General features: G+C 52.8%; 1 protein-coding gene across 8 annotated transcripts in view; it reads right to left on the bottom strand.

The window, feature by feature from the left end:
• The window catches only part of CARS1 (cysteinyl-tRNA synthetase 1), a 58,294-nt gene that overhangs the window by 29,649 nt on the left and 2,555 nt on the right, over window positions 1-26,090 (bottom strand). For 2 of the 8 annotated variants that reach the window (XM_035263697.3, XM_035263698.3), the window contains exons 2-7: window positions 18,393-18,641; window positions 13,241-13,332; window positions 11,969-12,057; window positions 10,608-10,704; window positions 9,947-10,045; window positions 8,831-8,980 (exon numbers count right to left, since the gene is read on the bottom strand). In XM_035263697.3, the coding sequence (XP_035119588.1) occupies window positions 8,831-8,980; window positions 9,947-10,045; window positions 10,608-10,704; window positions 11,969-12,057; window positions 13,241-13,332; window positions 18,393-18,641 (776 nt within the window). Of the gene's footprint in view, window positions 1-8,830; window positions 8,981-9,946; window positions 10,046-10,607; window positions 10,705-11,968; window positions 12,105-13,240; window positions 13,333-18,392; window positions 18,642-26,090 lie in introns of all 8 variants that reach the window. The other 6 variants (XM_035263699.3, XM_078341754.1, XM_078341755.1 and 3 more) reach the window with 5 other exon arrangements.

Here is a 26,090-nt window from a genome sequence, read left to right as displayed (position 1 = left end):
TGGCCGGGGTGGGGGTGGCCACAGCAGGAGGATTGCTTGAGGCCAACAGTTTAACACTAGCCTGGTCAATGTGGAAAAATCTCCACTAAAAATACAAAAATGAGTCAGGCATAGTGGTGCATGCCTGTAATCCCAGCTACTGGGGAGGTTGAGGCAGGAGGATTGCTTGAACCTGGGAGGCGGAGGTTGCAGTGAACTGGGATCGTGCCACTGCACTCCAGCCTGGGTGACAGAGCAAGACAAATAAAAACAAAAACAAAAAGACCCAGAATAGCCACCATTATACTGAAGGAGAACAAAGCTGGGGGACTACCATCGCCCGACTTCCGGATCTACTATAAAGCTACAGGAAGCGAGGCAGTATGGCAGTGGCACAAGAGACAGCAGATGAATGCAGCAGACGGACTCCAGAAACAGACCCAGGTAATACAGTCAACTGACTTTTGACAAAGGAGCAAAGGTAATCTAATGGGGAAAAAAAAGTCCCTTAGACAAATGGTACTGGAGCAATTGGACACCCATGTGTAAAAACAAGCAATCTGCAGAGAGACCTTCCATCCTTCACATTAACTCCGGAGGGACCACGGACCTAAGTGTAAAGCACCAAACTACAAAACTCGCAGGAGAAAATCCAGATGGCCCAGATGCAGTAACGAATTTTAGATACGACACCAAAGGCACAGTCCAGGAAATAAAGTATCACTTAAATGGACGTCGTTAAAAGTAAACATTTCTGCTCTGTGAAAGACAGTGTCAAGGGGACAAAAAGACAAGCCACAAATTGGGAGAAAATGTCTGCAAAAGGACTGTTATGCAAAATATACAAAGAACTCTTAAAACTCGACAATAAGAAAACAACCTGGGGCCAGCCTGTAATCCCAGCACCGTGGGAGGCCGAGGTGGGTGGATCACCTGAGGTCAGGAGTTCGAGACCAGCCTGACCAACATGGTGAAACCTGGTCCCTACTAAAAATACAAAAATGAGCCAGGGGTGGTGGTGCACACCTGTAATCCCAGCTACTTGGGAGGATGAGGCAGGAGGATCACTTGGAGGTTGCAGTGATCACACCAAGATCAGGACACTGCACTCCAGCCTGGGCAACAGAGTGAGACTCCAGAAGAAAAGAAAGGAAAAGAACAGTAAAGAAGGAAAGGAAGATAAAAGAAGAGAGAAAACAGCCTGGTTAAAAACCAGGCCAAAAAAACAGACGGCTCATCAAAGAAGATCTGCAGAAAGCAAGCACAGGAAAAGATGCCCTCATGATGGCATCGGAGACAGGCACGTTCAAATGACATCCCACTACACACCTAGTAAACGGCCGAAATCTGGATCACGAAGAGCAAGTGATGGCCAGTGTGTGGAAGAGGAACTCCCATTCACGGATTTGGGCAACACGAACGGGGCAGGCACTTAGGCAGGAAGAGCTGGGTGGCTTCTGCAAATCGTGCTCCTTGGTGTTTACCCAAAGGAGCTGAAAACTCAAATCTGCACACGATGTTTACAGTAGCTTTATTATACTTGCTGAAACTGGGAAGCAGTTGAGATGCCCTTCAGCAGGGAGACGGCAAACCATGGTACATCCACACAACGAAACATGGAATGTTATTCAGCGCTGGAAGGCAATGCGCTATCAGGCAGGGCGCGGTGGCTCACGCCTGTAATCCCAGCACTTTGGGAGGCTAAGGAGGGTGGCTCTCTTGAGGTCAGGAGTTTGAGACCTGCCTGGCCAACATGGTGAAACCCCATCTCTACTAAAAAATATAAAAATTAGCTGGGCTTGGTCACAGGCACCTATAATCCCAGCTACTCAGGAGGCTGAGGTAGGAGAACTGCTTGAACCCAGGAGGTGGAGGTTGCAGAGTGAGACTCTGTCTCAAAAAAAAAAAGAAAAGAAAAGAAAAAAAATGCACTATCAAGCCATGAAATGATATGGAGGGAACTTAAATGCATATGACTAAGTGGAAGAAGCTGTGATGTCACATAGCAGTATATATGTTGGTCTTGGCTTCTGGTTCTTGATACAGATATAATAAGACCTTTGTAATTTCCCGGGGGACAGGAGTATCTTTTGTTCTAATGAGGTGACTCTTGGTGGGCTTCTGGATAACATCAGAGTGGGGCTGGTTACCAAGAGAACCAACCCTGTGATGAGAGGGGTGAACTTTTAGCCCCAGCCCTCGACCTGGGGAGTAGGCAGAAGGTCAAGCTGTACCCACAGCCAATGGTTTAATCAATCATGGCTTTGTAATGGAGCCTCCAGAAAATCCCCAAAGTTCAGAGTGCTTCTCGATTGCTGCACTGTGACGGTGACTGCCGGGTGACCACAGAGGGCACGGGAGCTCCGCGCCCCTTTCCACATGCCGTGCCCTGTGCATCTCTCCCTTTGCTGTTCATCTGGGTCCTCTGTGATGTTCTTTATTAATAAACTGGTAAATATAAGTATTTCCCTGAGTTCTACAAGCCACTCTAGCAAATTAACTAAACCTGAAGATGGGTTCACAGGAACCCCTGATTTATAACTGGCAGGTCAGAAGTATAGGTAACAAACTACTGCTTTCTTTTTACTTTGAGACAGAGTCTCGCTCGCCCTGTTGTCCAGGCTGGAGTGTAATGGTACATTCTCGGCTCATTGCAACCTCTGCCTCCCGGGTTCAAGCAATTCTCCTGACTCAGCCTTCCAAGTAGCTGGGATTGCAGGCACACAGCACAAACCCTGACTGATTTTTTGTATCTTTAGCAGAGTCAGGGTTTCACCATGTTGGCCAGGCTGGTCTCGAACTCCTGACCTCATGATCTGCCCGCCTTGGCCTCCCAAAGTGCTGAGATTACAGGTGTGAGCCACCATACCCTGCCACAAACTACTACTTTCAATTGGCATCTGAGTTGAGGACAGTCTTATGGGACTGAGCCTTCAATCTTTGGGATCTGACACTGTCTTCTGGCAGACTGTGTTAGAAATGAGTTAAATTATAGGATGCCCAGCTCATGACCGCTAGAAAACTGACTGGTTGTTGGGGCAGGGGTGGGTTGGGTGAGGGACAAATCCCTGCACATTTTGGTGATCAGAGGTGAAGTATTCTGTTTAGAAAATGAAAATAAGAAAAAAAAAATTTCCCCCTATCTCAAACAGAAGTCAATCTGAAATGGCTACACACTGTAGGATTCCAAGTATGTGACATTCTGGAAAAGGCAACACTATGGAGACAGTAAAAAGACCAGCTGTTGTCAGAAGTTAGGGTGGGGGGGAGGGATAAACAGCTGGAGCACAGAGGATGTTCAGGGCAATGGAACTATTCTGTGTGATACTGTCAAGGTGGATACTGTCAAGGCAGGGTTTGTGCAGACCCACAGGATTCTGAGAGCGAACCGTAGTGGAAAGCAGGGACTCAGGGTAATGATGTGTCAGTGCAGGTTCACTGACTCTAATAAATGCACCCACCGGTGGGTGTGGATACTAGGGAGGTGACGTGAGGTGGGCAGGGGATACACACACAGCCTCTCAATGCCGACGTGAACCAGAATCTGCTCCACAAATGTGCATTTTGTTTTGTTGCTGTTTTTAAAGTGAAAAAATAAGGAGAACCAGACAAATTCAACATCAGAGGGGGAGTTTTGTTTTGATTCGTGTTTTTGTTTTTTTAAGAAACTGTATGAACAGGCTACGCTAGCAGAAGAATTAGCAAAGATGCACATAATGTTAACAACGCAGCCAACGGGTCCAGCCCACCGGACGGCCTGTGGAAGTGTGCACCAGGTGGTTAGAGAATACAACACCTTCTCAAGCCCGAGAGAACATTCAGAAACCAGCACACACAGGGGCCGCAACACAAGTCTCTGTTCACAGATCCAGCACGGGACGACCACGCTCTCTGACCACTGGGTAATTAAGTTATGAGGGAATCATGTGAAAACATACCATCTATTTGGAAATTTAAGACTCCTAGGTAATTCTAGACAATTACCTTTTAGATAATTACTTCTGGATAATTCCTGGGCAAAAAAAAAAAAAAAAAAAAAAAATGGGTAGTAGACGTTGTTCCCAAGTGAATGATATCAAATTCTGCAGCAAAAACAGTCAGAGGAAAATTCATAGCCTTAAATTCTTAAATCAGAAAATGAGCTGGATTGCTAAGTGAGACAAAGAAAAACAGAAAGAATCCAAAGAAAAAAGAAGAAATAAAGAATGGGCAAAAACTGATAAAACATATAGACTAGAGACGCTCAACACAGCCACACCGGACCTGAGACGGTTCTTAAGCACGATGTGTAAAAACCCAACCGTCTCTGACATGGAGCTTGACAAGCTGAGGCTTCAAAACACACCTCACAACAAAGCCAGGACGGGACCTCTCACCCATCAGATTCCCCTGGGAGACAGCACGATACTCCTGGAGGACAGGACAATTCTTATAATTTTTTAAAAAATTTTAAATTAGATTTTTTTGTAGAGATACAGTCTCATTATATTGTCCTGGCTGATCTCAAACTCTGGGCTCAAGGGATCCTTTTGCCTTCGTGAGCCACTGCACCTGGCCTGGGCTGGACAATTTCACCAACAGAACAGAACTGAGAAACACAAACACATAGAGACCCAACATGTCACGGAGATGGATTTGTGTTTTAGTCTGTTTTCTGTTGCCCAGGCTGGAGTGCAGTGGTACTATCTCAGCTCACTGCAACCTTCCACCTCCTGGGTTCAAGCCTTTCTCCTGCCTCAGCCTCCAGAGTAGCTGGGATTACAGGATGAGCCATCACTGTGGCTAATCTTTATATTTTCTAGTGATGGGGTTTCGCCATGTTGCCAGGCTGGTCTGAAACCCCTGACCGCAGGTGATCTGCCCACCTCAGCCTCCCAAAGTGCTAGGATTACAGGGGTGAGCCACCGAACCTGGCCAAGACTGGATAATTTTTTTTTTTTTAATTTATTTCTTACAATTCTGTAGGCTGGGAAGTTCCAAGTCAAGGGGCCAGATGTGTTCTAGGCCTTCCTGCTGGTGGGGACTTTCTGCAGAGTGCCAAGGTGGCGCAGAGCATCACACAGCTGGGGGGGCTCATGAGGGCCAAACTGTCTTCCATAACAGCCCACTCTCAGGATAACTATGCTACTTCTGCGATGACCCATTCATCCATTAACCCCCTTATCTCTGAATGGATGAATCTGTTCAGGAGGGCTGAGCGCTCACGACCCAGTCACCTCTCAATACTGCTAACTAGGGATTCAGTTTCAACATGAGCTTTGGAGGTGACAGTTACATCATAGCAATTAGTATCGGAAGAAAAAACCCATAACCCCATGGGAAACGGGAGAGATGGGGCACAGAATCACAGCTGGAAGCAAACTCGTGACAAGACGCTCAGTCTCAGGAGAGGGTGGAAAAAGAGGCAGTCAAACCACAGCAAACAGCACTTGGCGTTCATTTGACTGATGAGAGGGGAGAATCTGACAATACAAGTACGGGTGTATGTGCAGATAAACAGCACAGACAACTCTTCCTTCCTGTAAGGCTCCGCACAGACATCTCTTCCTTCCTGTAAGGCTCTGCACAGACAACTCTTCCTTCCCGTGAGGCTCTGCACAGACAACTCTTCCTTCCCGTGAGGCTCTGCACAGACAACTCTTCCTTCCCGTGAGGCTCTGCACAGACATGTCTTCCTTCCCGTGAGGCTCTGCACAGACACGTCCTCCTTCCCATGAGGCTCTGCACAGACACCTCTTCCTTCCCGTGAGGCTCTGCACAGACATCTCTTCCTTCCCGTAAGGGTCTGCACAGACACGTCTTCCTTCCCGTGAGGCTCTGCACAGACATCTCTTCCTTCCCGTGAGGCTCTGCACAGACAACTCTTCCTTCCCGTAAGGCTCTGCACAGACACCTCTTCCTTCCCGTGAGGCTCTGCACAGACACCTCTTCCTTCCCGTGAGGCTCTGCACAGACACGTCTTCCTTCCCGTGAGGCTCTGCACAGACACCTCTTCCTTCCCGTGAGGCTCTGCACAGACGCCTCTTCCTTCCTGTAAAGGTCAGGGTCTCTTTCTGTTGCACAGGCTGGAGTGCAGTGGTGCGATCATGGTTCACTGCAGCTCAAACTCCTCAGCTCCTGTGATTGTCTCACCTCAGCCTCCCGAGTAGCTGGAACCACCAGCATGCGTCACCATGCTTGGCTACTTTTAAAAACTTTTTGTAGAAACAGAGTCTCACTATGTTGCCTCGGCTGGTCTGGAACTTCTGGGCTCAAGTGATCCTCCTGCCCCGGCCTCCCAAAGTGCTGGGATTACAGGTGTGAGCCGCCGTGCCTGACCATCCAGACACTGCCGATATGGTTACTATGCAGGTCGAAGTGAGCCCAGCAGGTCTGTGTGTGCTACCTGAGAAAGGCCTGCTGCAGAGCTGGCCACTGGCTGCCATCTGGGAGCTGAAATGTCCCCTTTGCCGAGAGGCTGGGACACCCAGCTCTGTGGCAGTAGCTCCCACGGGCAGTTGAACAAACACTGTGGCTTATGCAGGTGGAACCCCACAATTCCTTCTGGGGAGTCAGGAATTGTGGCACATGCCAGGCAGAGGGTGCCTATGTGACAGGCTTCCCTAGAGAGGAACATTTCACACATGTGGCTGTATTTTTTCCTGGAGGGGGAAAGTGTGCTCTGTGTCCTCATGGGAGGGAGGGAGGATGCTTCAGCAGCCTGCCCTTGGATGAATGAAGACTCCGCCTGAGCCTTTGCCCCTCCGTTGTGTCACTATTATAAACCTTAGATGAGGCCGGGCATGACGGCTCATGCTTGTAATTCCAGCACTTTGGGAGGCTGAGGCGGGCGGATCACCTGAGGTCAGGAGTTTGAGACCAGCCTGGCTAGCATGGTGAAACTGTTTCTACTAAAAATACAAAAAATTAGCCAGGCATGGTGGCATGCACCGGTAATACCTGTAATCCCAGCTACTTGGGAGGCTGAGACCGGAGAACCACTTGAACCCTGGAGGCAGAGGTTGTAGTGAGCTGAGATCGTGCCATTGTATTCCAGCCTGGGTAACAAGAGTGAAGCTCCATCTCAAAAAAAAAGAAACAAACAAAAAAAACCCCCAAACAAACAACCTTAGACGAGATGGTAACTCAGTGCCGAGTCTCATGAGTCCTCCTAGAGGACCCAGAATGTGTGGGCAGTGTTGGGAGCCCCCGACGCAGTCACCGACATATATCCTATAGAACCCAGCAATTCCACTTGCAAGTGTGTGTCGTAAAGAAAGTCGCAAACGTCCACCTAGAGACAACACAAAACAACTCACAGTTCAGGAAAAGACGCTCCACATCGCTAGTCATTGCGGAAGTGCAAACCAGAACCACGGGATACACCACCTCACACCTACTAGATGAAAAAGATGAAGAACAACAGGCTTTGGCAAGGACGTGGAGCAAACAGAACCCAGGTACACCACGGGTGGGAACGTGTGACAGCGCAGCCACTGCGCAAACAACATGGTGGTCACACAGAATGCCAAAAGCAGAATCACCCTATCGCCCAGCAAGATCTCCAAAAGAAGTGAAAGCAGGAACTCAAACAGGTATCTGTACACCCAGGGTTACAGCAGCATTACTCGCGAGAGCCAAAAGGTGGAAACCAGCCACGTGTCCACGGGCAGGTGGATGGATGAACGAAATGTGGCCCATCTATCTAGCACAGAGTATGATTCAGCCGCGGGGGGAGGAAGAGCACGACAGGCCGACAGCATGGGTAAAGCACGGGGATGCTACGCTGGGCAAAACAAACCAGACACGAAAAGACCCTGTCTCTACAACGAAAATGTGTAAAAACGGTTAAGATGATGTGTGTTTCATCACAATTTTACAATAGGAGTAAGTGGGGGGAAAACGTATAGTAGTATTGCTGGTAATAAGGAAACCTAACGGCCCGTCCAGGAGAACAAACAGCTCGGCCCCCAGGCAGGCACTGAGGGAGTGACAGCCATGTGGGCCCGCCCCAGGGGCACAGCCGGGGTGAAAGCACACTGACAACTACACACACGTGGCGCGTTCCCATGAAGCTTGGAAACAGGCACGACCAAGTCATCTGCTGGGTCAGGACACAGAAGAAACCAAACGGAAAAGAAACAGGCCCACGAAGGGCAGCCACAGAATCCCTGCCCCATCACTGAGGTGGGGCCAGGGCAGTGGTAAGGCTGTGGGCTAAGGAGGCCTCTTTCTCCTGGCACAGCTGCAGCCATCTCTCTTTTTTCCATCCAGTTCTTTAAGAGTGACCAGCAGGTGGCGCTGGCACAAAGGAGAAGGCCATCCTAGCCCTGTCCAGGGTGCCCGCCACACGGGAACGCCTGCACCCAGGTCTCTCCCCTGTGTGTGGAGGCCTTTGCAGGGATAACGTAGCTGGTCAGTGTGAAGGCCCAAGCTCGGCAGGTACCCACAGGCCTCAATGCTCAATTCAACATTAACCCCTGCTCCTCTTCCTTCTACAGCTGGTGTGGGGAAAGTCCATGGGGGAATCCTGGAGCACTTCGACAGAAGGCTGTGCCCCCACATTCCAAGTGCACTTCCTGCCTGTCTGATGGAGGCCACTCTCTCACCTGACCAACTCTTAAGTGAGGGTGAGGGTAGTGGATCCCAAGTCTCCTTCCCGTGGCACAGGCTCTGCACCCAGGAAATGCAGCAAGAGGGTGTGGGAGGGGAGGGGCACTGACTCAGCCACCACAGAATCGGGCCACCTGCCACAGTGGAGCTATAGGAGACACGGCCAGACTATCTTCCACTAAGACGATCTGTGGACTCAATCTGTGCACAGCCTGACAGGTGACCCAAAAGGGCTGGCTGGGAGATGTGTGAAACTCACCTCCACACGGCTGGTGACTTCCTCTCCCGTGAGCCTGGACTGTACAGCCTTCTCAAGTGGTTCTGTGGCAAGCTGCACCGCGTGCCTAATCCGCTCAAGCATCTGCTTTTTATCGGCATCTGTGGTCTCATTTAATTTTACCAAAAATGGCTATAACCATAAAGAGATGTCAAACCTATTAGATATGACTCAGCAAAACCCCAAGTTCATAAAGGTGATTCAAGGTAGAAAACAGACCAGTTTTTCCCACGGCCCCATAGAGAGAAGTTTGCACCCCAAGGGGCAGGGCAGTAACTAAGAGACTATGAAGCTCCCGGCTCAGGAGCTCCTGGTACTGGCCTCTCATGTGTGACCTTGGACAGGGCACCTAGCCACTCTATGCCTCAGTTTCTCCAGTGCGAATTGGGTGTGAGAGCAGTATTTCAAGGGCTGTTCTGGGGATGAGGGAAAGTGGGCCACCCAGAGAGTTCTGAGGTGGCTGCAAACACCCCCATCAGGAAGGCACTCGAGCCTCACTGACCTAAAAGATTGCTAAGCTCTAATTTTATTCCTGCTTTTGAGATAAAATGCCATAAACATGCCAGTAATTATTACTGCAATTACTATTAGTAAAGAGAATAAAATGACCTATTCTTAGTACCGTTGTGAAATAGCTATATAATAATGTTACTCAGAATGAAAATACTAGAGAGAACAAACTTTAGGAAATTCTGAAAGTTTACAGTACTACCAAATTGAGAAGCTTAGTATAGCTTCTGCTCTCAGTCAGTACTTTCTGATTTCGTTGTGACCTTGGCATTGAAGACTAGACAGCAGCATTGGTAAGCATTTTTGTAAGTGTAATTAGTGGCACCGAGATGAATTCAGCTGTTTTCCTGTAAGTGGCAGGAATGTCACCTACTCTCCACTCCACCCTAGTGCGTGTTCCCTGGTGACTTTGTCACAGGCCAAGGGACCTCACCTATGGAGACTTCAGTGCCCCAATGGCACTGGCTTACTAACACACACTTTGTGAAAGTCTGCGAGACTGACACTACCCTAGGGACAGTACCCTACAGAGGACCGAGACCAGAAAGCAAAGGGCTCAGTTTCCAGAGCAGACAGCAAGAGGCCCACCATCAGGGCGGCCTGAACATCCTCCAGGAGCTGTGCCGCTTCAGGCCTCTTCTCCCGATACTGCCGGAACAGGTGGTTCTGCCGGGCCCTCTTGATGATCTAGAGAGGGAAGGCAGACACTGGGGAGTGACGCGTAGAGCCCAGTTTCATCCCTGTGCAGCGGGCCGCTCTCTACCTGGCCAACTCTAAGTGAGGGTGAGGGCGGGGGGGAGACAACTGCCGGCCCCAGACGTGCACACCATCGCCAAACAGAAACATCACCCTCCATCTCCCACCTGCCGAGTAGTGCCCAAGGCCTAACATGATCTTTCTGCCGCTTAAGGAAACAAGCCCGGCGGGAGGCGGGGGGCCCGGCTTCCCCTGCGGAGCTGGAAGTAGAAGGGCGCGCTGCGGGCGGCCTTCCTTCCGCAAAACACCAGGGGTTCCTGACACGTGCCCAACATGCAGGTTTCTAACTGCACGTGAACGTCTATATAAACGAACACAGCAGTAGCATACGCTGTCCTAATACTATTCATTGAGGGGATTAAAATGATGTTTATCAGGTCAAAACGTGAGCCGGATCAAGCCTACATTACTTTATTTCCTTATGCGAAAGTCCTGTCTTCTCTCACGCCGCCCGACTGCGTTTAAACTCTAATCCTGTAAAATCTTTCTTTACCTTGTCATCGATATCCGTGATGTTCATGCAGTAAAAGACATCAAATCTGAAGTAGTCCCTCAACACTCTTCTCAAGATGTCGAAAGAGATGTAGGACCTGAAGCAACGAAAAACACACACACCGCCAGATCAGACGAGGCGTACGGCTGAACACTGAACGCAGGCACGAACTGCGTGGGCCCACTCACACATGATTTTCTCTCCCACCCCTGAAACAGCAAGGACCCTCCTCTTCCTCCTCCTACTCAACGTGAAGATGACAAGGATGAGCTTTACGATGATCCACTTCTACTTAATGAATAGTTATTTCCTGTTCCTTACGATTTCTTCTTTCGTTGGACACCGAGTTTCACTCTTGCTGCCCAGGCTGGAGTGCAATGGCGCCATCTCAGCTCAGTGCAACCTCCACCTCCCAGGTTCAAGTGATTCTCCTGCCTCGGCCTCCCAAGTGACTGGAATTACAGGCATGTGCCACCATACCTGGCTAATTGTGTATTTTTAGTCGAGACAGGGTTTCTCCATGTTGGTCAGGCTGGTCTTGAACTCCCGACCTCAGGTGATCCGCCTACCTCGGCCTCCCAAAGTGCTGAGATTACAGGTGTAAGGCACCACAGCCGGCCCTGATTTTCTTAATGACATTGTCTTCACTCTGGCTTGCTTTGCTGTTACGGATACGGTATGTAACACATATGTAAGAGACGTGTCCACTGACTGGCATGCTATTGGTATGGCTTCTGGTCAGCAGGAGGCTATTTCAGTAGTGACGTTTTGGGAAATCAAAAGTTGCATGCGGATTTTCAACTGTGTAGAGGGCCACGCCCCCACCCTCTGGGTTGTTCCAGGGTTGACTATACATGACCTTGGCATTGCAACTAAAACACGAACAAACAAAAGGACTCTGTGGCATTGACCCCAACAGCCAGCTACTCATCAGGAACGACGGCCATGACCACCCAGAGTGCGTGTGGCGGGGAGGGTCACAGCCAACTCAGCCTCAGGCCGGTCAGGTCTGAGTGTGATGGCAATCCAGCGTCTGGGGACCGCAGCAGCGCTTGAGGGATGACAGAAAACTTAAGGGTACGTGAGAAGAAGCGGCCGGGTGGGGTCCAGCATGCTAGCAGCGGGGCTAGACGCTTCCTTTTTGGTCATCCGTAGTGTTTCTGCAGTGAATATGGATTACTTATGGCACTAACATTTTCATCTTAAAAATAAGAGAAGAAACTCAGGCTTGATTCCTCAGATCTCAGGTCGCTGTAGCAGAGCTAAGATCTTTGTAAAGCTAAGATCCCTGCTGTGGACCCCGCGGCTCTGGCTTCTGCGTGCAACTGCAGAAGCCACAGGACACCTGGCAGTGGACCTACCTGGCGTGCCCCATGTGAGATGCGTCATAGACGGTTGGCCCACAGCAATACCACGTCACCTTTTTCCCATCTTGAGGTATGAACACTTCCTTTGTTAGGAATGAAGGAATGTCGATCACAAGAAATGCAAGAAACACTGCACAGGATTACCAAAAACAGCAACAGACATCACAGTGTGGTTTGCGTTTTGTGTAAACAAATTCAACGCAGACCACTTTGTTTTACTGTGAAAAGTCAGTCTCGGTGGGAGCCCAGTGAGACGCCTGGCACCTCCCCACCGACTGAGAGCCCGGTGTGTGTGGAGCCTCTGCCTCCCTGGGTTCCACTCATCGATGGAGGGAGACCATAAAGGGAATCAATGATTTTACTCATTGCTGAAATGCTGCTTATTGAACAATTACACAGCTAATATTTACTGAGTACCTACCACGTGCCAGGCCCTGAGCAAAATACTCAATTGAACATATCTGCTCCAGGCAGTACACTCTAGGATGCAGGTGATGTAATTTTCTTTTTACAGATGAAGAAACTGAGGCAGAGAGCACTTGGCCAGGGTCAGTCCCTGTTGGAGGATCCTGGCTCGGAGGCCAGGACCCCTGAATCGTGGTGCTACTCACCGCTGCTCTGGCACCACCCCCCAACATCCCAGCATCCTCAGACCTCTCTGGGGCATCATCTTCAACAGTTTCCCAAGGAAGGCCATGAACTGCCTCACACCTGACTCCCCGTCTGCCAAGTGTGCTCGCAGCCCCGGCCAGAGCCTGGTCCGAAATCTCTGGAGTCACTGGCCATGCCCTGAGCCAAGCAAACCATGCAAACCCCATTCTGTGAGGAACCCGTCCTGCCGCCTTCTCAAAACCTGCTGTGCCCCCAACAACATGCAGCCAGTTTGCCATTTTGCCCATCCTGCTTGGCTCATACGGTGCCAACTGCTGCAACCACGTGTCCTCCTGAAAGGACTGGCTGTGGATGACCTCAGGTATTCATGCTTGGGCAGAGTCCGAGAGACAAGCCAGGGTGATCCACGCCCAGAAGCCGTGGGCAGGCTTCCACATGAGGCGTGATACTTCACGTGTCTGAGTTTCAGAACACAACTCTGCCCCTGGGCCACAGGGACTATGCACGTGGAAGTGTCCGGAGGATCTTAAACCTGGATTTATGGAACTCCAGAGCCCAGCAGAAGGAACAGACAAGTCTGTTGTGTGACAGGGCACCTGGGCCGCCCTGCCTCCCCATCCTGTGCACATGCCAGGGCATCTGTGTCCTCCTTACCTTGTTCCTGGTGAGGCTGTTGTAAAGGTGGAGTCTGTAGGGCTGGGTCCCAGCAGGAGGGGACCATTGGGGCTGCACACGCCGGCCTTTGCCTGGGAGGCAGAGAGAGCAGGGTCAGGGTCCAGGGGCAGCAACAGGAAGTGCAAGTCGCCTCTTCATCCGGAGACTTGGTTTTTATAACAGGACTATTGTTTTCCGTGAAATGTTTAACGTGAAACCACATGAATCTCAGCCAACATTACCCAGGTCAAAGACAGCTGCCTCTTTCTTTCACTTTTTCATATTCTGTATGGCAGCGCACCCCAATAATACCCTAAGAACCTCAGCAGGGCTGAGGAATGCCTGTACAGCATACCCAGCACATTCCACTGCCCTTCCAATACCACCCCTTGCTGGCAATGAGCACGCCGCCTGGCACTCCTGGGTCAGCCAGGGCCTAACACTGACATGGTCTGTGCTGTCCCAGCCCTGGGAACCTCCCCCTCCTGGATCCCTCACCTGGACAAAGTGAGGACATTGAGGACTCTTTGTGGGACACAGGCCACCTCCAAGCCTCCAAGCCCTGGCAACAGAGGCCAAGAGTCTGAGCAGAAAGGACTCTCCGTGGCCACAGCCAGCAGGCAAGACTGGCTCCAGCCCAGCCCCTCCTCATCACTTCGGACACTGCAGAAGCGAGGGGCTGGCTCCTAGCTGGGGGCGGGCAGCCTGGCAGACTCTGATCCAGACACTGGCTTCAAGCTCCACACAGGTCTATACTGCCTTCAGAGATAACCTGAGCTCCTCCCAGCCCCTGGGCGGAGACCCTGGCCAGCCAGCCCTCACTCCAGTCACCTCCTCCTGGCCAGGCTTCCCCAGCTGTTCCCTCCACACGCCTGCGGGGCTGCCCGGGCTGCTGTGACCACACTGCTGCCAGACCTGGCTTCCAACCTGGCATGAGGCTGTCCTTATCAACCTGCATCTGAGACCCCTGAAGGGGCAGAGCTCTGTCTCTGGGGCCAGGGGCAGCCACAGGGTGATTATTCACCCTCTGAAATGTCAATCCTGCAATGCCGGATGCAGAGGAGAGCACCTGGTGACTTTCTCATTGCCCTCGGCTGGCTCAGACCTGCCCTGCCCCTCAGCAGATCCCCACTTTCCGCCAGTTGTTGCCCACAGGTCCAGGTTCTGCATCATGCTCTACTGGGCACCTCCAACCCCAGCCTGGTGCCTGGCCCTGGGAAGGGCTTCACATGTCTCCACTGAGTGGCACCAGGAGGGCCTACGAGATGGATACTCCTGGCACTGACCTGCGCCCACCCCAGCAGGCTGCCTGGCAGCTCACCAGGATGCTTGCATCCTGCCTCCTCCTGTTCCTGGCTTCTGTGCCAGAGGGTCTGGCAGGAGGTGGGACCCTGTACAGGCCTCCCTCAAATCTCTGTTGAACATGACCAGTGAATCGCCACATAGCGATTGGTCCTGGGCACCAGCCATCTTCTGGCCTCCTGGCTCTTGCCCAGGCCACATGGGCCAGGACGGCACATGCTGGTGACTAGCAGGTCAAGGGGAGGAAGGAGAGCGGCTGCACCATGTGTGTCTGGGCAGGGAGAGGAGATGGGGTGGGAGGCAGAGAGAGGAACAGTGCTCAGCAGGCACCCCCATGCTAGCTAAGTTCCAGCAGTCACAGATGGTCAGATTCCAAAGTGTAGGAAATTCCAATCCTAATGAAATATCACGTGTTTATGAGGCCAAGTGCAGCCTAGCCTCAGTCTACTTCAAATGCCTCACAAGCCCTTGAAGGAGACTCTCACTCAATGCCTGGAGGCTCTCAACCTGCCACTCTAGGACCGTGTCACTCTCTTCCCTGACAAAGACCCTGGAGCTCCTCTAATAGGACACTGCTGCCATCTCAGATGGCTGGAGATGCTGCCCAGAAACACAGCCATGAGGCCATGGGATCATCACACTCGCCCTGCTATGAGGGAAGGGCCCAGGGTTCCAGGGACTGAGAGCTCGCCCAAGAAGCCAGGCCACGGCCAGCTTTCCAGCTCCCCTAAGGCTGCTACTTCCACACAGATGGTGATGTGCTCCCCAGGAAATGGGTTACCAAGCCCAGATACACATATTCAGATTGCAGGAGGGAAAAACTAAGGACCCTTGCTTTTTACAGTTCACTGCCTGCCTCCTGAGTTATCAGGGCTGAGAGCACTCGGCCAGGGTCAGTCCCTGTTGGAGGAGTCTAGTTCAGAGGCCAGGACCCCTGAATCGTGATGCCAGAGTCTTCCATCCTGTATAACACCCCACAACCCGACAATCCTAACCAGGGTTCCTGCTACACCTCACACAGGAACCCAGAAAAGCAGTCAGCGTGCTGTTCTCTAAGTCTTTGCTTTTTTTTTTTTTTAACAAGACGGAGTTTCGCTCTTGTTGCCCAGGCTGGAGTACAATGGCGCGATCTCGTCTCACTGCAACCTCCACCTCTGGGGTTCAAGCAATTCTGCCTCAGCCTCCTGAGTAGCTGAGACCACAAGTGTGTGACACCACACCCAGCTAATTTTTTGTATTTTTAGTAGAGACGGGGTTTCACCATGTTGGCCAGGATCGTCTTGAACTTCTGACCCCAGGTGATCCGCCCACTTCGGCCTCCCAAAGTGCTGGCATTACAGGGGTGAGTCACTGCGCCCAGCCTAGCTTTTGTTTCTTTAGAAAAAATGAACACACATTCATTCATTCCACAGTCCCACCCTGACCTGAGAGATCCAACAATGGAACAACTATGAATCGCTCATGAGAGACATGCCTCAAAATCAGGGATCTGGGAGGCTGAAGAAAAAGGATGGACAGAGAGAAGCCGGGAAGTGGCGAGCAGTCTGCCTATGTCACATCACATGTAGACACAACCCAAGCAAGGGGTTCACGGAGAGAAATCCTTCATAAGGAAGTTAAGGGGCCTCCACCCAAGGGGCGACAGCAACACCAAACCTTCATGCTCCTAAAACCATGGCCTCAGCGTCTGACAGACCCATGCCCTTCTCAGTGAAGTGGAGCCCCCTTCCTGGGGGCTAGGGAGAGGCTGGCAGGCTGGAAGGGCTGAGCCTCCGCTGTGAGTGAAAAGGGCCCAGCAAGTTCAACGCCCTGACTTCAGTGGACCTCCGGGCTAGAGGCCGACCTCAGAGGGAACGGGTCCCCAGGAAGCGGTCTGGCTCCACAGGAATAGGACCCTGAGGGTTAAGCAGAGCCTTTCCATCTCCGAGAGGACCCCTCGGGCTGCTGAGGCCCATGGTTTCGGAAAAAGGACACGGAGGGCATGTGGGAGGGGCTGGTGACAGGCAGGCAGGCTGAGGGCCAGACATGGACACATCTGATGCTGCTGCAATGGCCAGCAGGAGGAGGGGCACTTGCCCCACTGTGCCAGGAGGGAAGGCAGATGCCTGGGGAGTATGGGCATGGAAGTGGAGGGCGTTCCCACTCAGTGGAGGCAGCTGCTCTGATTCTCACAGCTACATGGAGGGAGAGCCACAGCTTATGTCATCCCAGGGACGTGGGTGAGGACACTACACTGGACTCCACGGCATCTTGGACCCATTCGCGGTCACTGTCACTGGACCTAGCAGTCCTGGACTCCAGCTCCACCTTCCCTTTCAGCCCCTGCTCAATGTACAGCTCGAGTGAGGGTCACCTGACCTAATGTCCATCATTCCTGGCACAAGCAGTCCCTGGCAGCCTCCTGGGCAGCCTGGGTGATGAGGGGATTTGGAAGCTGGGGAGGGCACAAGTCCATTAGTGCTATCCACGGTCCATTCTGTTATGTGGCAGTGTGGCTCTGCTTCCTCTCTGTAGGAGCAAAAACCTTCCTTTATCTCAGTGTGGATGGAGGCATGTGTCTATACTGTTCTTTCAACAAGTCCCTGTGACAGAAGACTGGACGGGCCACTGCTGAGTGGGAGGAACCAGGCCCCTTCTGGATATGTCTTGGAATGGCACATGGCAGGGGGAGCAATCTGATGCCCTTGGAGAGAAGGCACCTCATAGCACAGCTGTCACCTGGGTGACCACATGGCTACTCAGGCAGGAATGACTACACAGGGAAGGTTATGACCTGCACAGCAGCAGCCTCCATCCTACGCTGGTAAGGGGTGCCTGCTTCAGAGCTATCCAGAAAACACAGCCCCTAGGAGATATGACACCCCACCTCCACCCTGCTTCAAACAGTGGCCTTGCAGAGGCGTGACCCACGGCAGAGGCAGGGTGGCATGTTCCAAATCCCAGGCCCCAAAGAAGTCTGGAGAAGCCCCCAGGAGGCCACCAAGTACAGCCAGGACCACCAGAAAACAGCACGAAACCTGCCCTGCATGAAGGTGGAGGAGTGCCCACAGCCAGAGGAGGAGCTGAGCCACCCAAAGGCACACTTCGGGGGTGGTGGCATGGAATGCCCTCAGATTTGCCATGGAGAGCGATAAGGCCACGCAGGCACCCCAGGAGTGCCTCCCACAAATGACCTCAGCCACATTCCACAGGCGCGACCAGCACCAACAGGCCGGAGCTGCAGGGCCGACATCATCCCACGAGAAAAAAATGACCTATTTCTGATTTTTAAAAAGTCCAGTGGCTGGTCCAGAGGAGTGAGTTCTCTCAATTGACTGTTCACAGCCAGTTACAGATCGGGCTCCTGGTTCTGCTCTTCCCTCTTCTCACTACCGCACTTGACTAGTCTTTTAAAAACAAGTTCAATGACGACCTAACACGTCAGGATTCAACGACTCTAAAGCTGGAGGGCAGACACACTGCAATCTTCTAGAAAAAGTAAAGAGAAAGAACTGAGTCAATCAGAGCCAGGCACAGCCTCAGCCAAAAATCGCAAGGCTAGGCCCGGGGCCTGCATGCTGCGTGGGAACCCAGGGTCACGGTGGCCCTGCATCCCGTCACCTCAGGCAATCCTGCCGTGTCAGCGACGTGAACATCACTGTGGATAACCAACTCCACGGGGCGCGATTTTATCCCAACCTCCACCCACCGCGCACTGGATCTGCGCTGCCAGGCCACTTGCTGCAGACACTCTTGGGCGAGGCTCCCTTTGGGATATCCGCAGGCGCCAGGTAACCACAAAGGTGATGGAGAAGGCCTTTGACCTTGGGGGAGAGGTTCGAGTGGCCAGGGAACCCATTCCGTTACTCACTTGCTTGGAACACGCAGGGCTGGCCTTTGCCACAGGGGCTACCCAGGAGCGCTTCTATGTGCCTGAACCACCGAGCCACGTGGAAGAGCTGGGGGTCAGCGGGCGGGGCCGAGAGCTGCCTGAACGCGTCCACGTCTGCCTGGGATAGTGAGTACCCCCGGACATAGCTACGCGTGCTGAGGTGCTCGTTCAGGGCCTGTGCCCTGGCTGCCCCGTCACTAATGCTCAGAATGGACCTGTAGTCGGGAGCTGCAAAAACAGAGGGCACATGTGTCAGGCAGGCAGGCGAGGCAGCGCAGAGCCACCTGGCAGAACTCAGACGTGGGGCTGGGGGATGGCACAGAACAAAGAGAAAGGTGTCTAAGCCCTTCCCTGGACACTGAACATCCAGAACTGGCAAATGCACAGGGTCGCGCCAGCTGGGGTTGGGGGGGTGGCTGCCTAACAGATAGGGGTTTCCTCTGGGGTGACGAAAACGCTCTGGAGCTAGGGAGAACTGAAGGCCGCACGACAGCTTCGTGCACCAAATGCCACAGAACTCTGCCCTTTTCATTTTATGCCACATATATGACTTCGTTTTTAAACTTTTAATTGATTTTTCTATCAGAGAAAGCATGAACACAGTTCCACACTATCAGAAGTTATGCAGTTCAGTTTCTGACACTTGAAATCACAGGGGTCGGCACGTCCGGAGTGTAATGAATGGATAAGCCTCGCCTTGGGAAAACCACCTACACACTGTGGTATGTCACCTGTCAGGTAAGGACGCTCTATGAATTTTACCTCAGTGTTTTAAAACTCACAACAAAAGTCCCCCGAACCAAACCAACCTCAATTCTTCCTCTGGGTGCTGAGGGATGAAGCGTAGGGAGAACCCCACACTGACAACATGTCATCTACACCCCTATACCAAGAGACACCTGGACCCTAGCACAGTGTCTGCAGGAGTGAGCCCCCTAGAAGGACCAGCCAAGAAAGCACAGGGCTGCCAGGAGAATGTGACTGCTCGAGCCAGCCACACCTGGCCACCTGCCCCAGGCCCCAGCCTCCTTCCTTAGAGCCTTCAAAGTACAAATCAGGTGTATCACTCAAGGACCTGAGAGCCGCTGTTCTGCATGTCACCACGGGGAGGAGCAGAACCCTAACTTTCACAAGGGTGAAACCCTAACAGACAAGGCTGCCTTGACACACGAGCGTGGACCAGCCCCATGCTGTTTTTCACTGGAGACCCCCTGCTCGCCCTCCTTCCCCTCCTTCATTCTCCCTTTATTTTTTATTTATTTTATGTGTGTTTTTGTTTTTTAGAGACAGGGTCTGATTCTATTGCCCAGGCTGGAGCACAGTGGCGCAGTCAAGGCTCATCACAGCCTCAAAATGCTGGGCTCAAGTGATCCTCCAGCTTCAGCCTCCTGAGTAGCTGGGACGACAGGCACGTGCCACCAGGCTCAGCTAATCATTCTCCCTTTAAATCCAAAAGTCATCTCTGCTGAATCAGCAAGGAACGCAGCTCCTTTCCCTACTGTCAGGGTTGGGGAATGAAATCTGCCTCACCATTCTAAGGGGTATCCGGCTGCAATCACCTCCAACATGGGAGCTGGAGACCAGGTGGTCTGCAGGGCCCGCCTCCCTCAAGTGGGGGCAGAGCAGACAGACGGCACCGGGCTGCTGGCCAGGGGAAGGACATCTGGTCCCCGAGCCCATGAGCATGAGTGCATCCGAGCCTTGAACCAGTGACTGTGTTTGCTGAGTGAACTGTGGGGAAAGGACCGATGCCTGCTCCTTCCACATAGACGCCCTCTGACCCCAGAGTTCACTCAGGGTAGGAAAGCACACATCTGGCCACCCCTTGTTGTGCCATGTGCAGCACAGGCTGCCCGACATCACAAAGCCATGGGGCGTGGGTGGCCTGCATGTCATCATCTCCCGCTCTGCCCTCTCCCATTCCCTTTCGTCCCCCATCTTCTGTGTTTACTCCCTGGCACAGAGCCAGTCACCCCAACCAAACCCACACACCTTCTGAAAACAGAGCAGAGTGTGTTGCGGGGGTAAGTGCACACAAACGCCTTTCTCTGCTTTGCCTAGTATGGGGAAAACCCTTCAGTCAGGCTGATAACTGGCCCTTCCCAGAACACAGTGCTGTCAGCAAAGAGGGGTCAGAATGGAGTGCAGCACTAGTACCCGCTGGGCTGAGCTCCTCATCTGCCAGGGAGCCCACGGAGCTGCGTGATGCCCAGGGCCTGGCCTCCATAGCCGCCAGAGCTGTCCTGAAGCCACCTCTTCTCTGCAGTAAAGGGGTGGGCACGGCGTGGGAGAGCCTTCCTGAAGTCTCCACACGGACGCAGGCCCTAAAACAGGCTTCCTGGGGTGACTCTCACTGGTGGGATGAGTGCAGCGTCCCTCTCACTGCCCTGCTTCCCTCTCACTGCAGGGAGCCACCGTCCCATCTGACCCCCATAAGATGGCCACCCACTCCAAGTACCCAGAAGCAAAGCTCTGGCACACTCCCTAGCCAAAATTGGAATCATGCCCCTCTACAAGTTATTCTCAGGAGCACCCACAGCCACCCCACAGGAGGATCCAGGGCCTCTAACTCGTCACCCGGCTTCCTGTGAGGCAGACACCACCACCTGGAGCCAGAGTGGCTCTTCCCTCCCAGCCACGGGGCTCCTGCGGCCCTGCTGAAAAGCTCAAGGTCACATCACAGTCCCCTAACACCCACCTCGCCAGCAGCCCCAGCCCGTTCTTGTGCTGGCCATGGGCCCCGACCTGGCTCACCATACCCTAGTCACATGGCCCCTTCACCTGCTGCTCCTTTCCAGGGAGAATGCTCCCCAGATACCAGCAGGCCCCTTAATCCTTCGTAGCTCTGCGAGGTGCCAGCTTCCCCACCAGGCCTTCAAGAACTCTGTCCGCATGGCGCCCGCCTCTAGACCCTGAGCCTGGCTGCCGTTTCTCTCCACAGCACTCCTGTCAAACACATGCAGGGACAGCTCTCCTTCACCATCCGCCTGACCACTCCAACTGCTCCATTCGCTGCTTGGTCTGCACCATTCAGATACTGCAGATACCGGCTAATGCTGCTGAGGGAACAGATGAGCGGACAGCAGAACGGCACCACGGAGCGCATCCCACTGGTGGCAGGCTGGCGTTCCCCTATGGCACTGGGTCTCCCCCACCCTTCTCAGGACACCTGCGCAAGGACCAGTGCTGGGAACTGGCCACAGCCTCTGCGGCTTTGAGCCCTTAAGGGCTTGCTTAGCAGGAGCGCTGCTGCCCAAAGATACCAGAGCCACAAGAACAAGTCACTTTCACTTTAGCTCTTCCAACAGTCCCAGGAAAGAGATACACAGGGCAGACTCTGGCCCCGCTGAAGGTGCCCGCGGGTGCCAGGAGCTCACCTGTCCTATCTCCACGATTACTGGCCCGGTCTCGGCACTGGCACTGCTGAGGCTTCCCTCTGAGAGAGGAAGGAGGTCGCTCACATGGAGATGCACTCTCCTCCAAGCTGGAGACAAGATCAGGGAGGACAGAGGCAGAGGGAGACCCGCCATGCCAGCTCCAAGGACCCCAAAGCAAGGTCCTGGAAAACTAACGCTAATTAAGTATCAGACTCCTCCAAACTCTTTCACAGAGCAGCTTCCGACCAGGAGACTTCTGGTTCAGCTGGATACTGCCCCCACTCATGAGAAAAACGAAGTCCACTCAAGATGAGAGAACTTGCCAGAATGACGGGCAGGGCCAGAAGGTGAGCCTCGTCCCCTCACCGGTCAGGCCACAGTTCAAAAGCTGTGTTCCCCCGACGCCGACCCTCTGCGCTTCCCCTCCCCGTCCCCTCCCTGAGCCTCGGTCTTATGCAACTGCTTGTGTCTGGGTTGGGCTCCAGGACAGCAGGAGGGAAGGAGAGGCCACAGCATCTCCTGAGGAACAGTGACACAGCATCAGCTTCCAGTTCCCACCCCCCCCCAGCCCCAGGCAGCAAGCTGACAGTAATGTCTCACACTCAGGACAGATTCTGATGAAGACGGGAGACTGCGGCCATGCGCCCGAACACTGACAGTGACGATGGCTGATGAGGGGGTTACAGGTGACTTTAATCCCCTCTTTTTATTCATGGCTCACATGTTCTGCGATAAGCATATGCTATTTTTAAAACGAGAAAAACACGACATGTCCTAACGACTGCACTGGCTTTCGAGTGCTAACGAAGCAGTCTGGTTGCTGAAGGCGCTGTGGATCCACTCTAGAGACCTGAGGGGCGGCCCCAAGCCCGTGGGGCTGAGGCCCTACGCCAACACACGCTGCGGCATTTCCGCATGTGCGAAACACACTCATAACATCGCCTTGTAAAGCTGCAGGCCATTAAGTCCAATTACACTTGTAAAATGTTTAAAAGCTGCTGGCTCAGAGCCAGTGCCCAGTTTGCTATTATTATCATCCTAATCACTCAGTTATTACTATAATGGCGGCACGTGACGCCCAGAGAGTCTCCTGGAGATTTCCCGGGATCACACACTCATTTTTATTGAATTAATTTTATTCTTTTAAAAATTCATTACCACATCTGCCTTGATCTTGGGCCACATCACTCTTAAATGCACCGGCTGGAGCAGCCTGGACTGCTCATCAAAAGAGAACCAAGCGCAGGCTTGGGAAGCACCCGCTCAGAACAGAAAGGTGCTGGTGCCCGGGGAAGCACAGGAGAACCACTGGCTCCCACGGGATGGGGGCAGTCATGCGGGCAATTGTGGCAGCTGCATTTAAGGCTGTCTGGAGGAAAGACATAAAAATAGGTCACCTTTCAAGTGGTCATGGGTTTGAGCCAGGCTGCGGTCAATCAGTCTGATGCTGAGACCAGATGAGAACACTTCTGAGCAGACGACAACCTCCCAGGGACCAGTTCCTGGACGTTGGCCCTCATTGTAGAGCCTGCACACTCTGTGCTGAAACTCCTGCTCTGCCCCCACAGAAAGCAATGTCTGCCCCCAGGTGACCTTGCAGTTCAGTCCATAAACACAATGAAGGCCATGGGAATGTCCCAAAGGTGGATGCTGATTATCACCAGCTACAAAGTTGGAGTCTTTACAGAACATTTACTGAAATCAAATGCAAGTACCAAGCAGATACTAAGCAGTCACTCAGCGCAGACACCAGGCAATCACTCAGCGCAGGTACCAAGCAATCATTCAGCGCAGGTACCAAGCAATCACTCAGCACAGATACTAAGCAGTCACTCAGCGCAGACACCAAGCAATCACTCAGTGCAGACACCAAGCTATCAGTCAGCACAGGTACCAAGCAATCACTCAGCACAGATACTAAGCAGTCACTCAGCACAGACACCAAGCAATCACTCAGTGCAGACACCAAGCTATCAGTCAGCGCAGGTACCAAGCAATCACTCGGCACAGGTACCAAGCAATCACTCAGCACAGATACTAAGCAGTCACTCAGCGCAGACACCAAGCAATCACTCAGTGCAGACACCAAGCTATCAGTCAGCACAGGTACCAAGCAATCACTCAGCACAGATACTAAGCAGTCACTCAGCGCAGACACCAAGCAATCACTCAGCGCAGACACCAAGCTATCAGTCAGCGCAGGTACCAAGCAATCACTCAGCACAGGTACCAAGCTATCAGTCAGCGCAGGTACCAAGCAATCACTCAGCGCAGGTACCAAGCTATCAGTCCGCGCAGGTACCAAGCAATCACTCAGCGCAGACACCAAGCTATCAGTCAGCGCAGGTAACAAGCAATCACTCAGCGCAGGTACCAAGCTATCAGTCAGCGCAGGTACCAAGCAATCACTCAGCGCAGGTACCAAGCAATCACTCAGCACAGATACTAAGCAGTCACTCGGCACAGACACCAAGCAATCACTCAGTGCAGACACCAAGCTATCAGTCAGCGCAGGTACCAAGCAATCACTCAGCACAGGTACCAAGCTATCAGTCAGCGCAGGTACCAAGCAATCACTCAGTGCAGACACCAAGCTATCAGTCGGCGCAGGTACCAAGCAATCGCTTGGCGCAGGTACCAAGCAATCACTCAGCACAGATACTAAGCAGTCACTCAGCGCAGACACCAAGCAATCACTCAGTGCAGACACCAAGCTATCAGTCAGCGCAGGTACCAAGCAATCACTCAGTGCAGACACCAAGCAATCGCTCGGCGCAGGTACCAAGCTATCAGTCAGCGCAGGTACCAAGCAATCACTCAGTGCAGACACCAAGCTATCACTCGGCGCAGGTACCAAGCCAAATCCACACCAAATGAACCACATCCCTGACATGCCAAACAACCACGGCAGTGCCACTTCTCCCTCTCGCTGGCTCTTTCCTATCAGCATTTATTTTTTATTTTATTATTTTTTTGAGACAGAGTTTCACTCTTGTCACTCAGGCTGGAGTGCAATGGCATGATCTTGGCTCACTGCAACCTCCACTTCCCAAGTTCAAGTGATTCTCCTGCCTCAGCCTCCTGAGTAGCTGGGATTACAGGCATCCCCCACCATGCCCAGCTAATTTTTTGTTTGTAGTAGAGACAGGGTTTCACCACTTGGCCAGGCTGGTCTTCAACTCCTGATCTCAGGTGATCCACCCACCTCTGCCTCCCAAAGTGCTGGGATTACAGGCATGAGCCGCCACACCTGGCCTATCAGCATTTAAACCTCTCCGGGCTGCCCTGTTTCTCCTCTTGCCTTCCTTCAGGCATGGTCCTGGCACCACCAGCAGCAGCACCTGGGGCTCCTTACACATCACATTCTTGGGCCCACCAGAGACCGCCAAATCAGAGTCTCTGGGGTGGGCCCAGCAAGTAAGGTTTAAACCAGCTTCCCCATGGGTGGGCGGCTTGCTAAAATGCAGACCCCCTTCACAGCAGGTCTGAGCTCCTAATAAGTGCCTCGGTTTGGTGGGGGTCTGCACCCGTCACTCACCCTGACCCTCTGCCCACTGACCCTGCTACTTCTAAGGTCCCACCAGTGTCCTCATCTTGCGGGTGTCCAGGCAACACCTCACCCTGCAGGTCACTCCCTTTCTGCACATGTTTCCCTGGTCCTACCCTCTACAGCTGCTCCTCCTGGGTCCCTCTCAATGACGCACTCCGTGCCCAAGAAGTGCTCAGACAGGGGACTGGAAAAAGCCCCCAGACATGAATTGTGGGGAGGAGAGAGGTGGATGCCCCCCTGCTCTCACCAACTAGGAGCCAACACCACCCAACTAGGAGCCTCCACCAGCTCCTGGAGGAGGACCAGAGCTTCCTCCCACAGGCGAGGGCTCCCACCTGTCTCCTGCTCCCCAGCCCAGGAGGTTGAGCTGACACTCATTCACAGAGGTGTCCCCCAGGCATCATCTCTTCCCTGCAAGAACAGCATCTCCATCTTCCTCCTTACTGGGAAGGAGGTTATTCATTATCAGGAGAATCCGACATCCCTCACACTGAGCCCGTGGGGTAATCAGACAGCAATACTGCCACCCGGAGCACCCACACTGGAAATGGCTTAATCTCTACTCCAAGGGTACTGCCTAAGACTCTTCAAGTGCCTGAAAACATGGTACCGGAGTTCACAGGGCAAACATTTCATTTGGCTCTGGGGAGCACATCAAGGGCACCAGCTTTATTCTCGCCTGCCTTAACTCTCTGGGTCAAGTTACTCTGAGTGAGTCTGAAGAGCATCATCAGAAGCAGCACAGCACAG

The sequence above is a fragment of the Callithrix jacchus genome, chromosome 10, assembly GCF_049354715.1.
Source record: "Callithrix jacchus isolate 240 chromosome 10, calJac240_pri, whole genome shotgun sequence".
NCBI classification, from domain to species: Eukaryota; Metazoa; Chordata; class Mammalia; order Primates; family Cebidae; genus Callithrix; species Callithrix jacchus.
The sequence above is the reverse complement of the archived record's forward strand: the minus strand, read 5'-3'. Positions and strand labels throughout refer to the sequence as shown.